General features: G+C 43.1%; 3 protein-coding genes across 6 annotated transcripts in view; 1 reads left to right on the forward strand and 2 right to left on the reverse strand.

Annotated features, from left to right (window-relative positions):
• Positions 1-218: 218 nt before the first annotated feature.
• On the reverse strand, positions 219-5,948 carry LOC115556970 (neuronal vesicle trafficking-associated protein 1). Its single transcript, XM_030374442.1, has 5 exons — positions 5,805-5,948; positions 5,324-5,476; positions 5,033-5,149; positions 2,641-2,751; positions 219-1,698 (listed from the first exon to the last, which is right to left on the reverse strand). The coding sequence occupies exons 2-5, from the start codon at positions 5,450-5,452 to the stop codon at positions 1,498-1,500; spliced, it is 558 nt and encodes a 185-aa protein (XP_030230302.1). The 5' UTR covers positions 5,453-5,476; positions 5,805-5,948; the 3' UTR covers positions 219-1,497.
• Positions 5,949-7,069: 1,121 nt separating this feature from the next.
• The window catches only part of tacc1 (transforming, acidic coiled-coil containing protein 1), a 31,716-nt gene continuing 18,223 nt past the window's right edge, over positions 7,070-20,562 (forward strand). Inside the window, exon 1 of one of the 3 annotated variants that reach the window (XM_030374436.1) lies at positions 7,070-7,147. Coding sequence is in view for 2 of the 3 variants with exons in the window: in XM_030374433.1 (XP_030230293.1) it covers positions 12,181-12,254 (74 nt within the window). In the remaining variant the exon portion in view is untranslated. Of the gene's footprint in view, positions 7,148-12,033; positions 12,255-20,562 lie in introns of those variants that run through there. The other 2 variants (XM_030374433.1, XM_030374434.1) reach the window with 2 other exon arrangements.
• Positions 13,188-19,832, reverse strand: aggf1 (angiogenic factor with G patch and FHA domains 1). 2 transcript variants are annotated; one of them, XM_030374437.1, is made up of 16 exons: positions 19,737-19,832; positions 19,581-19,651; positions 19,144-19,343; positions 18,932-19,031; positions 18,642-18,826; positions 18,250-18,381; positions 17,730-17,930; positions 16,397-16,880; positions 16,024-16,135; positions 15,394-15,445; positions 15,204-15,305; positions 14,930-15,095; positions 14,416-14,498; positions 14,187-14,314; positions 13,981-14,080; positions 13,188-13,841 (listed from the first exon to the last, which is right to left on the reverse strand). In XM_030374437.1, exons 3-16 carry the CDS (start codon positions 19,333-19,335, stop codon positions 13,587-13,589), a joined length of 2,292 nt encoding a protein of 763 aa, XP_030230297.1. In that variant the 5' UTR covers positions 19,336-19,343; positions 19,581-19,651; positions 19,737-19,832; the 3' UTR covers positions 13,188-13,586. The 2 variants fall into 2 exon arrangements, with proteins under 2 accessions (XP_030230297.1, XP_030230298.1); XM_030374438.1 differs by lacking the exon at positions 16,397-16,880 and adding an exon at positions 17,236-17,305.

The following is a 20,562-nucleotide window of genomic DNA, read 5'->3' on the forward strand; positions in this document are numbered from 1 at the left end:
TTACATTTAACACACACTCAAACATTGAAGTGGCCAGCCTCATTGGGGCTTCTAGGATCAGCCACATTGATTGGTTTCGGTCCTTAAGAGCATTTTAAGGACTTAAAGGGACAGGATCCTGAACTGTCGTGTTCCATAATAAAATGCAATTCAAATTGACAGGATATGTTTCTTGATTTAATATTGAATTGAGTGATATCAAGAGATAGACACCTATGTAATAGTAGGATTAATTTATTTACATTTTCTCATCAGTGTTGAAAACCCATTTCATTAACAAATTTCCTTCTTACAATTTAATGTCACTAAACCATTTCATCTGCTGTTTGTTGGCACTTCATTCCCATTCTTACGTTTACAGTTTCAGTAGCAAATGCACTTTAAATATAATACTTCATTGTTTAAAAAGATACATCCTTTCTGCCAGCTACTGTGAAATGACTGATACAGAAAAGGCAACAACCACAAGTACTACTGTCAGATTGTTCTACTACATCAAATTGTACAAGTATCTTTTAAAATAGCTACCAATAGCCATCCATTGTCACTACACTAAATAAATTCAAAGCATTGCACAAGACAGTATCTTCATATTGCAGTGCACAAAACATTCAATACAATAAATAGATTATGCTGGTAGAAAACCCGTTCTAGAGTTCTTATGCGGTTCTTACATTGTTTACATCTTTGTGTATTTTGTCAATGTATAATGTTGAGTCGAAATAAACACATTGGTGCTGCTTACAAAGAGTTAAAACACATTTAGACATTCATTTCAAATGAATCTGAATCAGGGAGCCTGTTTAATCTAGTGGTCATAGAGTCCTTAAACACATGGTAGGTGAGGACCAGGGAAAGTACTAGAAAGGTAGAGATGAACACAAGACACTCCTGGTTCCACTGTGTCCTAGTCTGCCTGTTAATAGTGCATTAGCACTCTCACAAGACTGAATCAGCTTTCAAATGACTGGAGAACCAATCCACCATGGCACGAGTCATGCATTTGTGTGTTGGAAAGAGGTGAGGCAGACATAACCAACACTCACTCCAGCTGTTCTTAAGTAAAGTGAGGTCTCTGTTTCCGATGCCTATGCACAGAGAAATTATCTGTGCGCCTGTTGTTGTTGCTCTGTGTTCATGAGGCATTTCTACGTTTTTACGCACTATCTTTGAATATGTAATAAGTGTAAATCACCCTATGCTGCCCAAACAAACCAGGAATTCCAGGGAACCGGTAAATCCTGGCCTTCCCGCAAAATCGCTTCACAAACATCCCCTCAAAATAAATTCCTCACTTAAAATTGGACCTCGGCTTCCACCTCAGCCTTGGCCGACGTAGCAGCTCAGAGGGGATCACGCTCATGTTTGACCCCACAGAAAAAACAATGGGACTTTGTTTTAGGTTTCCCTCAGAAAAGACACAAACATTTTGGGTGGCAGTCAAACGCCGCTGGTTCGCTGACGGCGACGGGAGACGGGACCGGGGGGGTGAGGGGATCAGGCCAGCTTCTGGGCGGTCTCCGTCTCCTGCTGGGTGACCTTCTCCTCGGACATGACGGTCATCCACGGCGACACGGAGCGCGTGATGGTCTGCTTGGCCATGTTGTAGTGGTTGATGATGGTGAAGAGGCGGCCGCGGCCCCCCGGGCCCTGGGGGGGGTAGTAGCCGTACATTCCGGCCGGCATGCAGCGCCCTTGCTGCACGGAGGAGAAGAGAAGGGGGGAGGGAGGGGGGGGGGGGGAGAGGGAGGATGGTCCCATTGGGAGGAAGCGGGGAGGACAATAAATCAATTGTTGAGCCCTGGAGGGAGGGAGGGAGGGATAATGTTCTGGGGAGAAACGGGAACATAAGAGGTAGAAATGTGTTGTGATGAAGAGTAAAACTGAAATGAATAAATGAATGTTCATATTTTTAGACCATTGGCGACGCTCTAAAGGAAATCTTGATAATGATGTTATTTATCCTTTTGCCTCACCCATGTGAGGCAAAAGGATTGAGGGTTGAGGAGGCTGGAGTTCGCTCAGTCTGCTGGAGCGAGATGATGTGAAAACTGATTAGCCTATTACCGTAAATGAGCTAATATACACCAGCAAGGCACATGCATGATTCCCCATGGCAACAGGCACTTGCAAACATTGGTGTGTTTGTGTCAATGTGTGTGTGTGTGTGTGTGTGTGTGTGTGTGTGTGTGTGTGTGTGTGTGTGTGTGTGTGTGTGTGTGTGTGTGTGTGTGTGTGTGTGTGTGTGTGTGTGTGTGTGCTTAAAGGTGAATTTGGTTAAACTAACATCTGGTAAAGAAAGGTAGCTGCAGCATTAGTTTGATTAAAAAATAAATACATTTAAAAAATCAAGACCTTAACAGTGACTTTCCTTCCATCCCTTTGAGATCAAACTATGACGCATTTTTATTTATTTTTTGTTATTTGCTAGTTTAGTGATCGTAAGCGTGATATTATCGGTTGAGGAGTGCTTTATAAATAAAGAATAAATCAACAAATAAATTAATGAAACAACCCAAAGACCATCCCCCAAACCATGTGTATACGTATATCTACATTATATTCTCCTATTCTTCATTGAATATGACATCTATACACATTGTTACGTTGTACCCCACATTGCAGGGCGTGGCTGCTTACCGTGTACACAAAGCTCTCCGGGCAGGGCTGTTCGTACTGGTAGACCTTGTAAACCACCAGGAACACCACACACACCAGGAAGGCCAGGGCACAGATCACCAGCAGAGTCACCTGGAGAGGGAGACACAACCAGCCACCACCACCACCGTCAACCATCCATGATCCAGCCCATCACAGTTCAGTCCTCAAACTGTTACGCAGCACACATGTTTACGGCTCATTAAGGCCCAAGAATGATTCTGCGTCGAATAGCCGCGGTAGTCTTTCCCGAATGTCTTACACCCCTTACCTTACAGGCGCCTTTTTTGAGACTAAAAACATGTGCGAGGCCCCAGGAATACAAAATACACCGAAAAATCCATCAGCAAAGGACTGATGAAGATCGTCATTTTCATGCATCAAGTATCATGGTTGTGGGGCTGCCATGACTCGAAGAGCATGGCAATGGTTCAACACGATTAATTTGCAGAGATACAAGGTAAACTGACATGCACTCTCTGGCGCTGGTTCATGAAGCCTCTACCAGACCCAGGTCAATCCTCATTCTATATTAGTGTGGGCAGAATGGTAAAATAACCATGCCTATATGGGCTGATTTATCGTCATATGGTTTTCTTGATGGGTATGTGTAGAAGTAGAAACCAGTCAGCACTATCAATATGTGGTCCAGAGGTTATAATGTTAGCTGTAACATTGTGTGGTCTAATAATAGACTACATTAATTTGACATCAGGACCTAACCTTGATGTATACATCTCATTGTTCTCAACACTTGAACGGTGTGAAGAAGCAGTGCAAGTGTTGCAAGGCAAGGGGAGAAGCAGCATTGCTATGTCGGGTAGTGTGCGTCTCTTCTCTCTCTCTCTCTTTCTCCTGGGGATTATGTAACCGCCGGCGGTGTCTCTAGGAGACCGGAGTGCCAGGGAAGACAAGATGTTATTAAAGTCGCTTCATCTTTTTCCCGTTTGAGAAGTGGAATAAATATATTTTTTGCAAGCCGTGTTCCCCATAGGCCTACTTTCTGCCTGCAGTGGTCAAACTGTTGTTAACAAAGTCTCTCTGACAAAAGTTTTGGGATAAAATGAGAGATGAGATGTTATACGATGTGCGGTGAGGTTAGCCCTGACAAGAGGAACATGCACAGATAAAGATATTTTGAGTGAAATATGAAATATTTTATATCTGAAGGGCTTTTCCACAGTGCATGATGCATTATGAGGATATTTTTGTTTTAAGCCTTTAGTCTCTCTTTCGTGTGAGAACAATTCATGTGTCAGGATTCAAAAGTACACGCAGTGCTGGAAATAGCTTGTGACATGAAAACGGCAACAGGAGTGGATGAAAGGGAATACCCTTGCGGGGTCTTCTTAACACAACATATCAAAGCACAGATTGTCACACCAGACATGTCCCTCCTTATCTTTAAAACTGGTTTTCTTCTTGCACATCAAAGGACATTCTGTTAAAATCAAAGACATTAGATGGCTTTGATTATGACCTTTGATTTATGATGTTTTTTTTGCAATTATAAACATCTGTTGAGGATTTTATTTTATTATTATTATCATTATTATTTGTATTTGTATCTATTATGTATATTTAAGATACATAATAATTGTCAATATTATCACTTTCAGCCCCACCACTTATTATTCCACGTCCACTTGCTTCCTTAGTTGGCTTTATATCATGCATTGTAATCCATGGCAGAGAAAGTGTTTTGGTATGTTTGGGTATGTCTGTGCAGCCAAAGAGGATTTTCCATTTCATAAGTGGACAATAAAGATGTCTACTATAATCCAATTATCAAAACCATTATTATTACTATCATTAAAATAATTGAGGGATACACATTCTAATGAGCATCAATGGTTCAACCAGACATTGCTGTTTGGAGGCTATTGCCATGGCAGCAACGGAATTAATGAGGTGTTTGGGGGCGGGGGATATAGGCTGTGTGCATTATGCATTCTGTTGTGTACGCATGCAGCTAGCAAACCTTTCCTGGTGGAGCCCTCTTGCTTTGCAATACACTGAGGTCCCTGACACAAACCAACATGTTCTTCCACACTCTAACTCTGATGAGTCGAGAGAGGGAGGGAGGGAGAGAAGAGGATTCTGTGACAAATCATGCACTGCAAAGAAGCTCCAAGGTGGTCGATATGAACATGTGTGTGTGTGTGTGTGTGTGTGTGTGTGTGTGTGTGTGTGTGGGTGTGTGTGTGTGTGTGTGTGTGTGTGTGTGTGTGTGTGTGTGTGTGTGTGTGTGCGTGAGTGTGTGTATGTGTTGGGGGGGGGGGGGGGGGGGGAGAGTGAGGGTGTGTGAGTGAAGAGGAAGGAAAACCACACAAATAATAGACACAGGAGCATGAAGAGAGGTGGTGTTTCTTACCTTGAGCCGCTCAGACACTCCCTCGATGATGCTTATAGAGAACTCTGCAATTTTAGGGGACCTCAACTTGGCCTTCTTGCTGTCCCCATCGTAGTCGCTCTTTGTCTTCACCACCACCTGGCCCAGGAAAACACAAGAGATGCATGACGTGTTACGTGCTGCATGGTATTTCAGAAAATTGGAAAATAAAGACCTATCAGGAAATTATATTGGTGTCCTAATTGTTATTTTCCAATAGAAAGGCTTCATCTTGATTATATTCAATGCATTGATGAAAGAGGGAATTGAGACCTTTTCCGGAGCTGGAAACTGCAGTTGACTGGCATCTAACGGTGTGATCAGGGGGATTGTGTCGAACCCGTCTTCACTAACCCCCTTCCCATTATTCTTTTCGCTAAAATTGCTCCCTAGTTTGACCATTTTCCTTCACGATAAGCAGTAAACCTGAGAAGGAGAATAAGAAAACATGCGCATTTCAACCAAACCATCAGACGGATGTGCAATTCTAACATGTTTGTTTTAATAGGCTATGAAACACCCGGAGAAATGTCATGTTTTATATGTATAATGAATGAAAAATCTCAAACAGTAATCCGCACAATATGATAGAATAACCTGCAGTAAATGATGAGAAAAATAACAATACATATGTGCTGGTGTCCTCGTCCGCGGAACACGATTATTGACAGTAGAAAGGTTATTTTTATGTTTTTACCCGGCTGCTGTGTATCGTGATAAATCAGTGCCACTATAAATCTTATCGTGCACTTACCCGCTTAATTATGATATTTTCTTGATTCCGGACGGTGCTTCTGTCCTCCAATATATTACAGCTTGTGCCGTCGACGTTGCCAAGGTGTGACGCAGCCGATGTACGAGTCGGGAACACAGATATGGCCAGGGTCTGCACGGCGGGGTCCCTTCCTGCTGAACCACGCCGCCGCCGGCGAGCAGTGGTACTGCAGATCATGTTGAAGACCTATCATATATAAACCATTAACCGTGATTTCAGTGCAGAGGAATGGATGCATTTTCAATGGGGAACTAGAATAGACAGCACAACTATGACAATGACAAGGGCCAAATAATAATGCATACTATTAAAAATAAAATAATAAAGAAAAATCCGAAATTACCTTCTAATATGATCTAAAAACTCAGTAAAGTTATCCTTTTCTGTATCAAATATTGGAATGTTGGAATTTATTTTCGTTTTAATAGAACAAGATTAAGAGGCTCCAGATATACCAAATGAGTAGTTAAGGATGTTCTTTGCCACACATCATTTTTTTGTTTTTCGTTTAATGTTAAGGTTGTTTTGGAGTTAGCGGCTCTCAACAATCAAAAACCAGAAAAACTCTGGCAGCAGAAAGAGAATATGTTCCGGGTACAAACGTTAGCCTTATTGTGAAAAAGAATACCACCAGGTGGCGCCACAAGCAAACCTTTATTTCGGTGAAGGGTGAAATGGGCTATTTTATGAATTTGAGCCTACTGGTGTGGTTTATAATTCAAATTAAGTAGCCTATGATTCTATCTCAATCTTACATTAGGAGTTCAACAATGCGTTTGTATTTCCTCCAACGGTGAGGTAAAAGCGTAGCAGATTCGACAATAGGCTTAATCGGTTTATCATTTCGGCTGAGAAGTTTGCATCAAGTTTGTTCGTTTACAGTACACAATCTATAGGCTTGTCTAAATATATGTACATTTAAAAAAAAAAGTTCATGCTCTAGTTACATGTTTGGATTTGGCATGTTATAAAGTTGTCGGATAGTAGGAACGTTCACGTTTTGTCTATAAACCACTAACACACGTCATCCTTTGGGTTTAGCTGAAAACAATGAAGAACGGTGTTACAATGTAGGTTAATCCAAAAGTTCACTGCAGCCGCGTGTCTGCGAGTAATACTCTTTCCTTGGCACGTGTCCCAGAAAGTTCATTTGTCATTTCCTAATCCCCGCCGCCTGCGCTGCTGAGGATATGTGTCTTCTGTCAGGACGCCGGAGACTCCCGTCCTAGCGTTTTATACCGCTCAAGGCTCAGCCATCAACAGCAGGAGCGCACCTATCTTGGAGCTCACCAAACCCGTGTGTGTCCCCCCCAAAATACAAGGTAGGCTATGTACTACACACTTTTATAAAACTACATTCTGATACGGCGTTAATATTTCTGTGTTTGTGTCATTTTCATGGATCTCTCATCCAAAGTAATGCATCTCGAATGGCCGTTTTCATGATCGAGGCTGCTTTTAATCCACGTTTCAGCGCATGTTTTGCTAGTTGTTGACCTTATGCAGTCGATCGCTTCAAAATGCTTTTCCTAGCCTAGCAGACTGCACTTAGAGACTTGGGATGGCGCCGTGTGAATTATTTTTCTGCCTGTTATAACTAAATTCACCACCGGTTAAACCATGCAAGCCCCTTTAACACACACACACGCACGCACACACACACACACACACACACACACACACACACACACACACACACACACACACACACACACACACACACACACACACACACACACACACACACACACGCACACGCGCGCGTTGACCAGTGGCACCAGTAGTCAGCCTTGTGTAAAGTTGTTTTTCCCAGTAAACGCCTTTACATCGGAAAACGTTGTTATTCATAACCATATGGAGACCAATCACGTGTCCCAAGGTTTCCGGAGAATCTGGAAGTATGAGGTCACTTTAACGCCCATTGGCCCAGGAATGTTACTCTTATTTGCGGCATGCTACTGAGATGCCTGCTCCAGTAGACAGAGCATTGTTAAGTGTAGGTTTTGTTTCATTGCTGTTCATTTGAATGGAGAAGCAAAAAAGTCACTACAACTAAATTTGAATCTGATGATTAGACTATGAATGAAGATATTTGTAAGTGTTAGGTCTGTTGGCTGAAAGATTTTACATGGTGGAAAGGGCAGTCATTAAGGTCTGATAGATTCCAGAAACTACAAACCAAACAAGGACATGTTTGCTAATATCAGTTAGTTGGTCCAGAGGTTTTCCAAATGGTGGTGGCCAGTCGTGCGGTCAGGGATGGCAAAGACAACACAGGGCTGGTTCTCAGCCTCATGTTGCTCATGCTCCCCTGCCTTTCAATTGAGTTATGAGCACAGTCTCTCCTAACGTCACCAAGAATGGAAACACAGAGTAAGAACACACACAGTCATATTTTGGCGTTGGTGGAAGCCATTGTGTTTAGTCTGGCCAGTGTCAGCTCTGCTTCCCCCCACAGAATTACAGGAGGTTGGTGGTTTAAAAATATGTTATCGTCAAACCAATGCACGGAATATAATGTACTTTATGTTAGGTAAGGCCTACTGGTCAGAACTGTATCAGAAGTTGATAGCATGGATGGAAAACTAACTCAGACATCCAAGCAAAGGCTCACATTTAATAACATTCCATTACCCTAAGCCTTTTAAGCGTCAAGCGTTAAGATCCTCATGGTCATTAACTCAATTCTGCAAAAGGGTTAAATGATTCCCCTCACATCAAGGGGATGCACATATGAAGCCTGCAGTTTCCCAGTGCAGATTATAATCTGTAGAATTGAACATGCTTTAGTGTACCGCTGAAGACGCTGTTTCATAACAGACATATATAGAGAGGGTGCGTTTTTTTTTTAACATGGCAAATGCAGGGGAGTCAAACCAGACATTTGGTTGAAATAAGTGTGTTTGACTCCCTTTGACTGGAGAGGGACTGGCTCTGTCTGCAGACCCGCCCCACCGTCACACACACATGACCATGCACAGCGCCACTAGACGCGCTGCATAAGGACTTCATTCAGCTCTACATCGTGGTTCTCGCCGCCACACACTTTCCCAGGCCGCGAGGTGTTTACAAGCGAGGACGCCCTTATAAAACATTCTGTTAAGCCGGAGTGACCATGAAACACACAAGTCCAAAAGTCCCGGAACATTGGTTGTGATGTTAAAGTGATTGTCTTTTTTCTTCTTCAATGAAGACTGTGTGTTGAAAAATACGCTATTTCAGTCAAATGACAGACTACAGTTGTTTTTGTTTGGAATACTGTTACCATGGTGTTGGACCCCACAGCGGAAAGGCATTATGGAAGTGATGGCATTCCCTAAACAGGGAGGTTGAAGTCATGTTTAGGGGTGGAAGGAGTGGTTTTCACCTTGTAGACACTATATAATATTGTGGTAATTCCAATGAACAGTTGGGTTCTGTACTACAAATACATGCGGTACTCATAGCGTGTACCAGTAGATGTCAGGCTTCACTAAATCACAAATGTTGCCAACCAACCTCCTGTGGTCGGGCCTAGAGCTTATGTTCACATATCATTAGTGGAGGAAGGGTTTTAGTCTTGTGGTGTAGGAACTGTCCCATCACTCCAAATAACAGGGGTAATCCTCGAAGAATTCATCATTGCAACATGTTTTTTTGGTTTCCTTGAGCGTATCTATTGAATAGATATGCACACTCAATATGGTTTGATCAATTTGAGTGTTAAAAATATCCTTGGCGTCTTGAAGAAAAAATACCATATGTAAACTTGCGGTTGGTATTCAAAGTCACCCATTGCTCTATCACCAGAAGAACCGATACTAATCATGTCACAAGGGGGTCTTTAAGAGGAGATTGCCCTGTTCCCATGCGGAAAAACGCCTATAGCCAGTCATCCTTGACTGTCAGAGGTTTAAGAGCGTGGAATTTAATTCCAAATCACATCAGACAGCTAAACACTTAGTCAGTAACCAATTCAAACAATGGATGATTAATGCATACACATGACAAGACTAAACTCTCGGTTTCCTGCTGCTATAGTCCTGCTTGTTCTTAATGTTTTCATGTATGTATATTTGTTTTGCAATTTCGTTCTATGTATGACTGATTTTGTGTGACCTTTTCTAATCTTAAACGGCTTTTCCTGTTTTTCTTTTGTTTTTATGTATTAGAAAGCATTTTTAACACCGTGGCTAAGGACTACAGATGAAAAATAGCTTCTTCACTGATGCTGACATTTTTAAACATGTGTATTCATTCATTTCACATTGTTCCTTCTCTCAATTAAACTAAACTATAAACTAAATTATAGATTAATTGTATTTTCTGAGAAGGAAACAATTCTGGACTGATGGTGTCTACTCTATCGTACATTCAACATCCCACAAAAGCCACCACATTAAAAACAAACAAGCAGGCCATTCAGAACAGATTAATAAGAATTGAGCTCCTGAAAGTTTGTGAGCTTCATCTCGTCTACAGGTTTTCATTGAAGGCTCTTGTGGACTGGGGGTCAAAGGAGCGTTTAAAATCTAGAGTGTGCACTTTGTAGGGCTGGTAGTTTGAGTAGGGGGCATGCTTGTATGGTATTTTTTGGCCTGTGTATGGACTGGGTAAAGTTAGACATGATAAGGCTTTTTGACTGTCCCCTCCATTTGCTTCTGAGAGTGTACAACTCCCGCTGTGGAACATATGCAAACCAAGGGCTGATAACATGTTATAGTAGTTCCATTGTCTAGTTTCTCATAACTACCTCTGTTGTCTGCACTTTGAGCAAGAACCTATGCCCCCCACCCCAAATGCTTCAAATTCTATTCACAAAATAGTGTATAAGAACATTCATTTACTTTTTCTACAGCCATGAATGACTGGAATTTCTACAATTTATCCGTATCTGTAACATGTCTGATATCTGTTGTGGAGGAATGATAGCTTCACTGACTTTTGACCCTGTTCTAGTCCTAACCAACGATAGGGAGAACGGTATATTGTCACTAGTTTAGCTGAAGTAATAGCCAAGTAAATTGCATAATGTAACTTCATGAAGTTATAAAATATTTACTACCAGATAAGCAATCGATGACGAGCAGCTTTCTCATTTATGTGCTTAATTATCTTGTGCGGTCTTGTGTGTGTGTGTGTTAGCAACCTACACATAAGCGTAAATCGTGTGTAGGCAATTAAATCAACTGTTAGTTGAGGACAAGACTTGCGCTAATAGCTGTGGTTCCTCTGTGAAGTCTTCTATTCTTCAACTATTTAGCTGACATGTTCAGTGATAAAAGCAACTTTGCAGATTGAAATCTCTCTGAAACGTCAAACATCATCACCAATGACAAAAATACCCAGACACAACCAGATTCCATCAAGGCTGAGAATGCTGGCCTTGTTCTGAAGATGATATGATCTATAAAGTAAAGTATTCTTGGAGTCGTCTGTCCCCCTCATTGTATATCAACTCCAGTCCGAAAGCAAGTGCAGTGTTTGTACTCAGCTGTGTTGGTTGTCTATTTTAACAACATGTTCCTGCAGGCGTTTTAAGAGCCACCAGCCGGGAAAGCTGTAACGTTGTCCTCTGCGCTGTGGGGTTCAGTTCTCATCCCTGTGGGTGACAGATGTTGAACCTCTAGCCTTGAGGTCCTCTTCTGTTCTGGTCATACGTTTCGTGGTTCATCACATAAAGGGGCAGGGTGATATAACGTTGGTTCTGGTTGTATTTGTTGTTGTTTGTTTGATGGATGTGTGTACTCTGAGCATGCTGTGTACATGTGGTGAGCATAAAGAAGAGTGGTCTAGTGTTCCTGGGTGATTCCACTCTTTAGCAGTGCTGGGAACTGGTCAGGCTGGATCTCTCGTCAGCCCGGAGCCACACATTGTGATCCATCCCTAGGGAAGCGGAGTGTAGCCCTGATGTTTGGGCTATCCTGTGACTCTAAGCATGACTACCGCCCTTCTTTTTCTTGAAAGGGAGGATACTTTATCTTCAGTCGAATCACACACAAAGGCACAGGGACACAACGGATCATGGAGGATTTTCTTTTGAGACTGCTGTTGGCGCTGAGGTATTGTATACCTGTGGAAGGAGTGGTCAGGTGAGGTTAGGGAGGCGGGACTGACGAGCACGTCGGCGATAAAGATAAGAAGATAAAAGTGGGAGTGTACCTAAGGAAGGTGCGAAACAAGCAGGCAGGCGCAGCGAGAGAGACTTATGTCAAAGACCTGTGAAACGCCAGATCAGCTGCGATCAGCTGTAGAGCGACGGCACTTGGAGTGGAATGACATTCTAGCAGAGGCATAGCTAGGTGGTAGGGACTACCGCTGACACATACGCTTAGTTGGAGGAGAGGGTCCCCTGGGTCCGGACACAGAGTGGACCATGGGTAACTCTTCAAGTCGGCAGAAGAAGAGCAGCGGGCTGACCAACTCCAGACCCATCGCCAGTAGTAACATGTAAGTTCAAATGCGGTTTTTAATCAGTTGATCAATGAAGAGCTTATCATTCCACCATTAATGTTATTCATTTCCCTAAGTCTTTCCATTTGCTTTGAATGATTTTCACATCTGGCTGCCCTCAGATTCGTTTCAGTGTTCTCTGCCGTTGTGTAGTTTGCACCCACATGCAAATATTCACAGACCCTCAATGAACTCACTGATAAGGGTCACAACTTACACAGGTCTGACATGTTACTGTATAATTAAGATTGGTTATTGTTAGAGATGTCCGATATTATCGGCCCGATATTAGCATAAAAATGTAATATCGGTCAATATCGGTATCGGATTTTTTTTGAAAAATAAAAAAAAATAAACATGGCACTTTTCCCTTAAATTAAATTGAAGTATTTTTCTTATTTTGCACAGACAATGTTAACATTTGGAAAGCCTTGTTGCATTCAAGAATGCATCCAGTGGGGCATCACAATAACATTAAGCATGTTGTGTTAATTCCACAACAGGAGATATGTAATGTTACCTAAATTAGGTTTGAGGAAAAATAACCCAAATATCGACATCGGTATCGGCTGATATCGGAATCGAAAATTTAGAGTTGGAAAAGATCGCATATCGGATATCGGCAAAAAAGCCAATATCGGACATCCCTAGTTAATGTACGACATTGACTTATTGGTTCAGATTTGGAAATAATCTTCATAAAAAGGACTCCAGTGACATTTGTAGTCTTTTTTTTTTATAGATTTACTGCTTAGCAACCCAAAACAGTTTTGCAACCGGCTTCCTAATCAGATTCTGAGGTCATTGAGAAATACATCCCCTCTATGTCAACAAGTGCTTCATGCCATTCCTGTCTTCTGAGAGAAAGACCCGTGGAAGTTCTGCCATCTGTGGGCTTGGCTTCACAAACACACTACAGCTATCCACACATTATAGCTGAATGCAACAGAAACCTTTATTGAGGTTGTGACATCAGTTAAATTAATCCTTCAACCATAGTTCTGGTCTGAAAATGTATATATGGACATTTAGAATCGGCAGTGAGAAAATAGCACAATGATCATACATTTCACGATAAAAAAATAACTGAACACACTCAGTTAAAAAAATACAGGACAAGCACTAAGGACACTAACAGTTGCCCAAGACAGCTGCAGAGACCGTATGCAAAGTAAACAGAGTGGCAGCAGGTTTGTCAGGTTACCAGGAAATAGTTGTTTTACAAGCCATTGCCGTACTCATAAAATCAGATGGAACACGCTCCTCTCGTTCCAACTCAATGTCATTTATTTGGCGCTTGAGGGATTCATTTGCGTTGTCTATCACAGCTTATCCGCTCCCCTGCGTTGGGGGGCCGTCTTCAGGTTGTGGGTCCGTGGTGGCTGGGTCTTCTGCTTTGAGCCAGGCTTTGGGGGACCTCTCCTTGGCCACCGGCGGCCCCGGTTGGCAGGTGTCAGCGAACCTCTCGCGGGCTTTCTGCCAGTTACTGCTGGACCTGGATGGGGCGAGGAGTGCGGCGTCTTCCGCGGAAACGACGGCACCGGCTCCCAGACCCGACTTTGATTTCCTGACCTTGAGCTGGATCTTGTGTGGCGGAAAAGAATTGGAAAGAAAACAAAAAGGAAGAGGAAGTGAACCAATTTCCTCCGAGACGCACAATAGAAAAAAAAATAACCCTTTCATTTGAAAAAGACCCGCCCTTGCTCTTTTCAAACAGTCTTACCGGATCTTTCATTCCCTTCCCTTGCTTGCCCAGTCCATCTCCACGCTTCCAGCCCATCTTCTCCAACATCTTCCGGCCTTTATTGACATCACTGATTTCCCTTTAAAAGCCAAATGTTTACAAAAAACAGAGAATGATTGAATTCCCATTGCCTCAGGTTTTGGGCCACAGATACAGATGAAGTCATAAAAGAGAAGCATCCGTACACGTGGACCGAGGCCGGCGCATCGTCCCGCTGGAAGGTCCCGTCGCTGCCCACCGTCTGCCTGCGGCTCTCGGCACGGTCCTGGTACCGGGGGTTCTTCAGGGCCTTGGCCTCCTCAAACTCACTGCTCTGTATACAGGAGAGACCACGGTGCACAGTGGTGAATGGATTGTCGAAGGCGCGACAGTAAGGCTATGTCAACGTGGCATTTGCTGTAGGAGTGCACTGACCTTGAGGCCATATTTAGCCTTCATTTGCCGCAACTCCTTCTGTCGCAGGACTTCCTTCTCCTCTTTGATTGGGCCGATGGGAACTTTGGAACGCAAAACACACATCCGAGCCAAAATGACTCTTTAGTTAATTCGCCTACCTCAAATCAGTGCAGATAATCAGTACACAGTCTTCACATTAAACATGACACTGACTGTAAACTAACACATACTCTGTAACTACAACTAAACAAAAAACAACTTATACTCATCTTTCATCATCTGCATACATCTAACAGACAAAGTGACTTTATATCACAATAAAGAGCAGGTAGGGGTTATGCATTTTGCTCAAGGGTGCCTTCAGGAAGCCTTTAGACGTTGGGGATTGAACCTAGTACATTTCCAGTGGGATCCAGACATCCCCTTCATTATCATATTACCCTTTGTTTTACTGAAAGGAGCTATGGATGTAGAGCAGTGTGGAGGAGCAGGAGATACGACGAGAGCTGCAGCCCTGATGCTGGTGTCTTACCTGGCGTCACCGCCCTCTTGTGCTTGCTGAGGTGGGCCATCACCTGGCCGGGCTCACAGCCGTCGCAGGTGTCAGTCCCAGAGTGGATGTGGAAGGACAGCACCGTCTCCCCCATCTTCACCTCGTCCCCGTGCGTCAGTGCACAGGGCTCGCACTTTATCTTTGGCTGGGATTTATTTAGGCAAAAGGTTAGTGCAAAGACCCATGGCATTATTTATATGCATTTGTATAATGTGGAACATGGATCAACAGCAGGGCTTTCTTGTGGACTGACCTGCAGGATTCGGTTCCCGTTGAGCACGGTTCCGTTCTGGCTGCCCTGGTCCACCAGCATGTAGCATTGTTGGTCTTGGTCAAAGTAGACCACAGCGTGGCACTGGAAGCACAGAAGTAAAACAGCCACATTACCACCAGGCAGATTACACACCCCACACTTCAGAGGAAGGTTGAACTGTGTAGAATACCTTGCTGACTCCCATCTCGGCTATTCGTATCGCATGGTCCATATCCTTCTCTCTGCAACGGAAAATGAATATTTGCATTAAGGGGCGAGGTCTTGATTGACATCCTGATGACCATTCTTATTGAATCATGGATTAAGGTTGTGTATGTTGCCCTTCTGTCTTAAACTGGATTGCCCTGTATTGGTAGCGAAGCCAGCCTGTAGCTCACAAGCACAGCCCCAGTCTCGAACTAGCCTGGAACCAGCCAGACCCTGGCAGCTATGCTCCAAACAAGATAACTTGCATGATCAGCAAACCCCAGCGAGTGATGAAGATATCACAAATTTCGGAAGTGCCGTTTTGGACAATGGATTTATCAATATAATATTTATTCTGCTCTGGAATTTGTTTTATCTGACGCATGACGTTTATACGTCAATGAGAACGTTCACTTTGAGTAGTGGTAATGTTTGCTTATGGTGTTTACTTTGCAAATAAGTCACTCAGGATTGATGCTCATCAAATCAGCTGCAGAATAAGGTTGACTGACTGTGGCCCTCACCAACACTGAGGTCGTCAAGACTTTCTAGACCTAAAGAGCTAAGAGAATATGGGCTGGCTGTGTGAGGCTACTGTTTTGCGGTCACCCACCTGCCGATGGTGGCTTGGGCGTCTGCTGTGATGATGAAGAGCGTGCCCACCTGGAGCACCGGGGACCTCACCACAGTCACCCTCACACAAGGTGGCCAGATGTCTGTTTTTGCTAAGGGGGCACAAAACAAGATCATGATCAACACCTGGAACGTTTACTCTTCAGATGGTTGTGCATATCAAGAGGGATGCTAACGGAGTAAGCGCTTATTCCCTGTTTACATCAAGAAAGAGAAACGTCAATAAAATAACTGTTAAACTAATAACCAAGTTCAACAGAAATGTATCTGTTGACAACTGAGCTGATATTGTGTATGAGTGTGTGTATGGTCTGTTAAACGCCCTGATCTCATCTTCAGCCCCAATCTCTCACCTTCTTGGCCCTCGGCCTCCATGTCCGACTCGGCCTCGCCCCCCGCGGGGGAGGACGAGGACGACGGGGAGGGGCTAGTCTCCCTCTCTCCCTCCGTCTCGGTGAGCTCGCCCTCTTCAGGCTCGCTGTCTCCGTCCGAGTCGTCGCTGTCCGAGCCTCGGCTCTTCTTGCTCTTCTTGCTCTTCTTACTCTTCTTGCTCTTCTTTTTGCTCGCCTTGTGCTTCTCCGTCTTGGACTTCTTCCTCTTCTTCCGGGCGCTGCCCTCGTCGTCCGAGCGGGAGCGGGAGTCGCTCTTCTGCTTCTTCCTCTTCGCGGCGGGCTTCTTCCTCTCCTGCCGGGACCTCGAGGAGTCTTTCCGGCGCGGGGATATGTCGGGGCTGGAAGACTGCGGCCGTGGTTTCCGTAGGGCGGCGCTCCGCTTGGTCGGCCGCCGCTCCACCCACTCGTCTTCCTCCTCTAGCTTGATGCCCTCGTACGACGGCTCCTGCCCCCAGACAGCCACCAACACCCCCGAGGTTACCATCTCCGTTAAGCCGCCACGGACGGGGGACGACAAGCTGGCTTTTCTAACGCGTCTCTACGAAACGTCTGCCTCTCAATGGTCTCAGTGGTCAAACCAAGCGTGTCGTGGTCCACCGTTGTGTAAAAAAAGATTCTTCCCCGAAATTTGTGATCGATGTATTGCGTAACAATATGTTGAATTCATTTGTAATGTGTAATAATGTAGTAACTGACTTTCTGTGGTTGTTGATGTTTTTACCAGGTGCACAATGTAGTGCACTACCGTTTAAACCTATAATTCTCTAACACATTCTTTGATTATTAAAGTGAATGTGTACCTTTGTATGATGCAGTGTTCCCGTAAGAAGAAATCTTCATATTAGCCAATGAGCTAGTCAACTCTTGCACCTGGGTGAAGAGGAATAGTGGTTTAGCTATTAAGCAGTTTCCAACCCAAACTCTGAGTCTATAGGACACAAGCTTGATCATTTGAAGACTGAGACCAAAAAAAGAAGGACCACATGCCCCTTAATAAAAAAAAAAGAACTTTGAAACAAAAGCCAGCTGTCGTCCAATTTTGCAGAACATAAAAACAAGAATACAGAGAAACATACAACACTAATATTTTTTTTTGCGTTGTCAGGGAAAAAGCGAAAGGTCGATATTCAGTACGCTTTTGTTAATGTTGGATTTTAAGCCAGTGATTCAGAACTGTTAAAAGACAGACGTGTGCCTTTTTGAAAAGTAGTGCACACCCCTGAAACGTTATTGACCCACCAGGCTCTGATGCTGTTGTATAAGTAAGCATTATGTCCCCCCTTTGTCTGCATACCTTGTGATTCGGCTGAGAGGCTTTCTTGGTGCCCTTCTTGGACGTCTTCCCTTTCCTCTCCGCAGGCTTATGGTCTTGGCCTGGCTCTGCATCAGTGTGTGCAGGCAACACCTCTATCTTCGAATGGAACTGGTAGCGCCCACTCTCTGCGTCGTAGCAGTAGTAGATGCCCGTGTTGTTATCGTAGTACAGCTGACTAGCCTGAGGGAGAGAAAATATTGGCCTAGTTTACATTGTAGTGAAAACATATTTTAGATGCTTGCTATGGAACAGGCACCTAAAAAAATCTGCAGAAATACAAATCACTCTCAATAACTATTTATTTTTTATAATTGTATTTTATAACTATTAGTACTGTCATACACACTAAGTGCACCCCTTCTGAGAGGCATGAAACTTTCGAAGGTATGGGATGCAAAATCATGATACCAGTGAGCGTTGCATAAAAGCCAAGGACTTCTCAACCATCTACTCAAGAAAGTCTCAAATGTAGAACAATAATACTGAATGTGTAACCAACCGAGTCGTAGTAGAACTTCGTGCTGTGGTCGTAGTACATGCCGGTGGTCTCGTCAAACACGAAGCCCGTCTGGGTCATGGCCTGCTCAGCAGTAGCCCTCAGCATGTCTGCTATGGAGCCCTCCTCGCCATCCTGAGAAGGAAGGAATAAAAGCAGTTTTAGGGAATAACAGCAACCCTTCAAATAATTATGATACGGATATTCACTGTTTTCGATGCCGCTTCCGTAATCATCTAGCTATGTGATTTGAATGTGCAACAGCTATTTCAAAGTTTGGGTTCTGTATTAAAGTGTCTCCTAAAATACTTGTATTGTATTTTATTGTAAATAATAATAATTTCATACAAATATATTTACGATCATTTGTAAACGCCTTGTCTAAAACAACCTACCTCTGTCTTTGGTGCGGTGTGAGTGTCTGGCTGAACAGTCACTTCTGGGACAGCCTCAGAGGCAGCTGGAACCACTGGGGCCTCGTTGGCCTCAGACGGGTCCTGTCCCACTGTGGCCGTAGGACCCTGAACATCAGTAGTCTCTGTGTTCTCATAGCTGTTCCCATAGTAGTAATTGTAATAATCTGTAAAGATGAATTCCAAAACAAGTTAGTATTGTCAAGATTGCGTCCGTTAGTTCAATGCTACTAATTATGATGACCACAACAAACAAAGAATCACATACACACCTGTTTCAGACCAGGTGTACTCTTCTGTCTGAGTTTCACAGTCTATTCTGTCTTTGACTTTCTTCTTTCTCTGGTGAATCTCTGCGCTCAGCTGGTCAACCTATTAGTAAAGAGCACCAGGATGCAAAACATTCTTGCGTCAGGAAATTACATTCACTGTGATGATCACCTTAACTGACCATTAATCGTTTCCTACGTTAAATGCGCTCTACCTGTTTCCTCAGGTCTTCATTATAGTTGTCTGTGTTTTTCTGCAGTCTTTCAGAGTGACTCAGTTGTTTTTGTAACTTTGCCAACTCAGCTCTGCAATCGTGAAGTTCTTGCTTTAGGAATTCTACTTTCAGTTGAAGCTCAGCAACACCTGACTGGTTGTCTCTTTCCACGTTGTTTTCGGGGGTCTCCATTATTACGACTAGGACAGATTATGGACACACATGGCAAATTGTGAGCCTTTCTCCATTGTAAGCTTTCAGAACCAGGGCAACAGGCCAAAACTTTTATTACAAAGACAAAGAGGGGGAAAATTCAAATCAAGCAATCAATTCAAGCAGATAATACATCTGAACTATATACGATTATACTAAAATACATGACAGCTCATGTTATTACAACCACTGCTCCTGGTAAGGGTCTGTAACGATGGTCTTACCATTGATTACCTCCACTCCGTTTTACTCTGCTTATCAGTAAATCTTCATTCAGCCCCCGTTGAAAATGAACCTGCAAGTTGAAAATAAACATCGTGTAACCATCTTGCACGTTCGATACATCCTGGTACAAGTTTTGAGGATAATTAGACAGTTACACTTATAACAGGTGATTTTTTTACAGTCCGCCGTTTTCATGACCGCCATTTTCTGGCTAACTACGTCATTAAGTTAGTTCTTCTTCCTCCCGGGTTTAGTTGTGTAGATTCAGTCATTACTGCCTCCCAGTGGCCGATTCTCTATCCGGCGTCTCCTACTCTGAATATTTATTTGAGCTAAATTCCAATACACATAAATGGACATTTATGTATATTTTCACAGTTAATACTACATTCTCATTCATGTTATTTATTTATTTATTTATTTATCATTTATTTATTTATATTTATATACTATGCCAGTGGTGATGCTCTAAACTTAATTTCGTTGATTAACTCTGTTGAACAAGGACAATAAAGAAATCTAATCTAATCAAATCTAATAACTACTCTGTGAAGGTGCAAAGTGTGTCTTTAAATGTAAGTACATACAGGTATTTAGCCAATGTGTACCTTTGTATGATGCAGTGTTCCCGTAAGAAGAAATCTTCATATTAGCCAATGAGCTAGTCAACTCTTGCACCTGGGTGAAGAGGAATAGTGGTTTAGCTATTAAGCAGTTTCCAACCCAACTCTGAGTCTATAAAATATAGGCTTTCAAAAAGTTTCTACTGTAATTAATGATTTGCAACTTTATGTAGCCTGCATGTAAGGACAAAAAAGAGTCTGCATGCTATATCATTGTTACATAGCTTACTCCATGTCGTTTTCTACGCCATAGAATAATGAACTAGAAGCTACAATACTATTTCTACAGTGCTGTCCCTGATGGCCTGAAGGCCCTTTGGTAATATCCTCACAACTTCCTCCAATTGATTGTCTACCA

Source organism: Gadus morhua, chromosome 13 (genome assembly GCF_902167405.1).
Source record: "Gadus morhua chromosome 13, gadMor3.0, whole genome shotgun sequence".
Lineage (NCBI taxonomy): Eukaryota > Metazoa > Chordata > Actinopteri > Gadiformes > Gadidae > Gadus > Gadus morhua.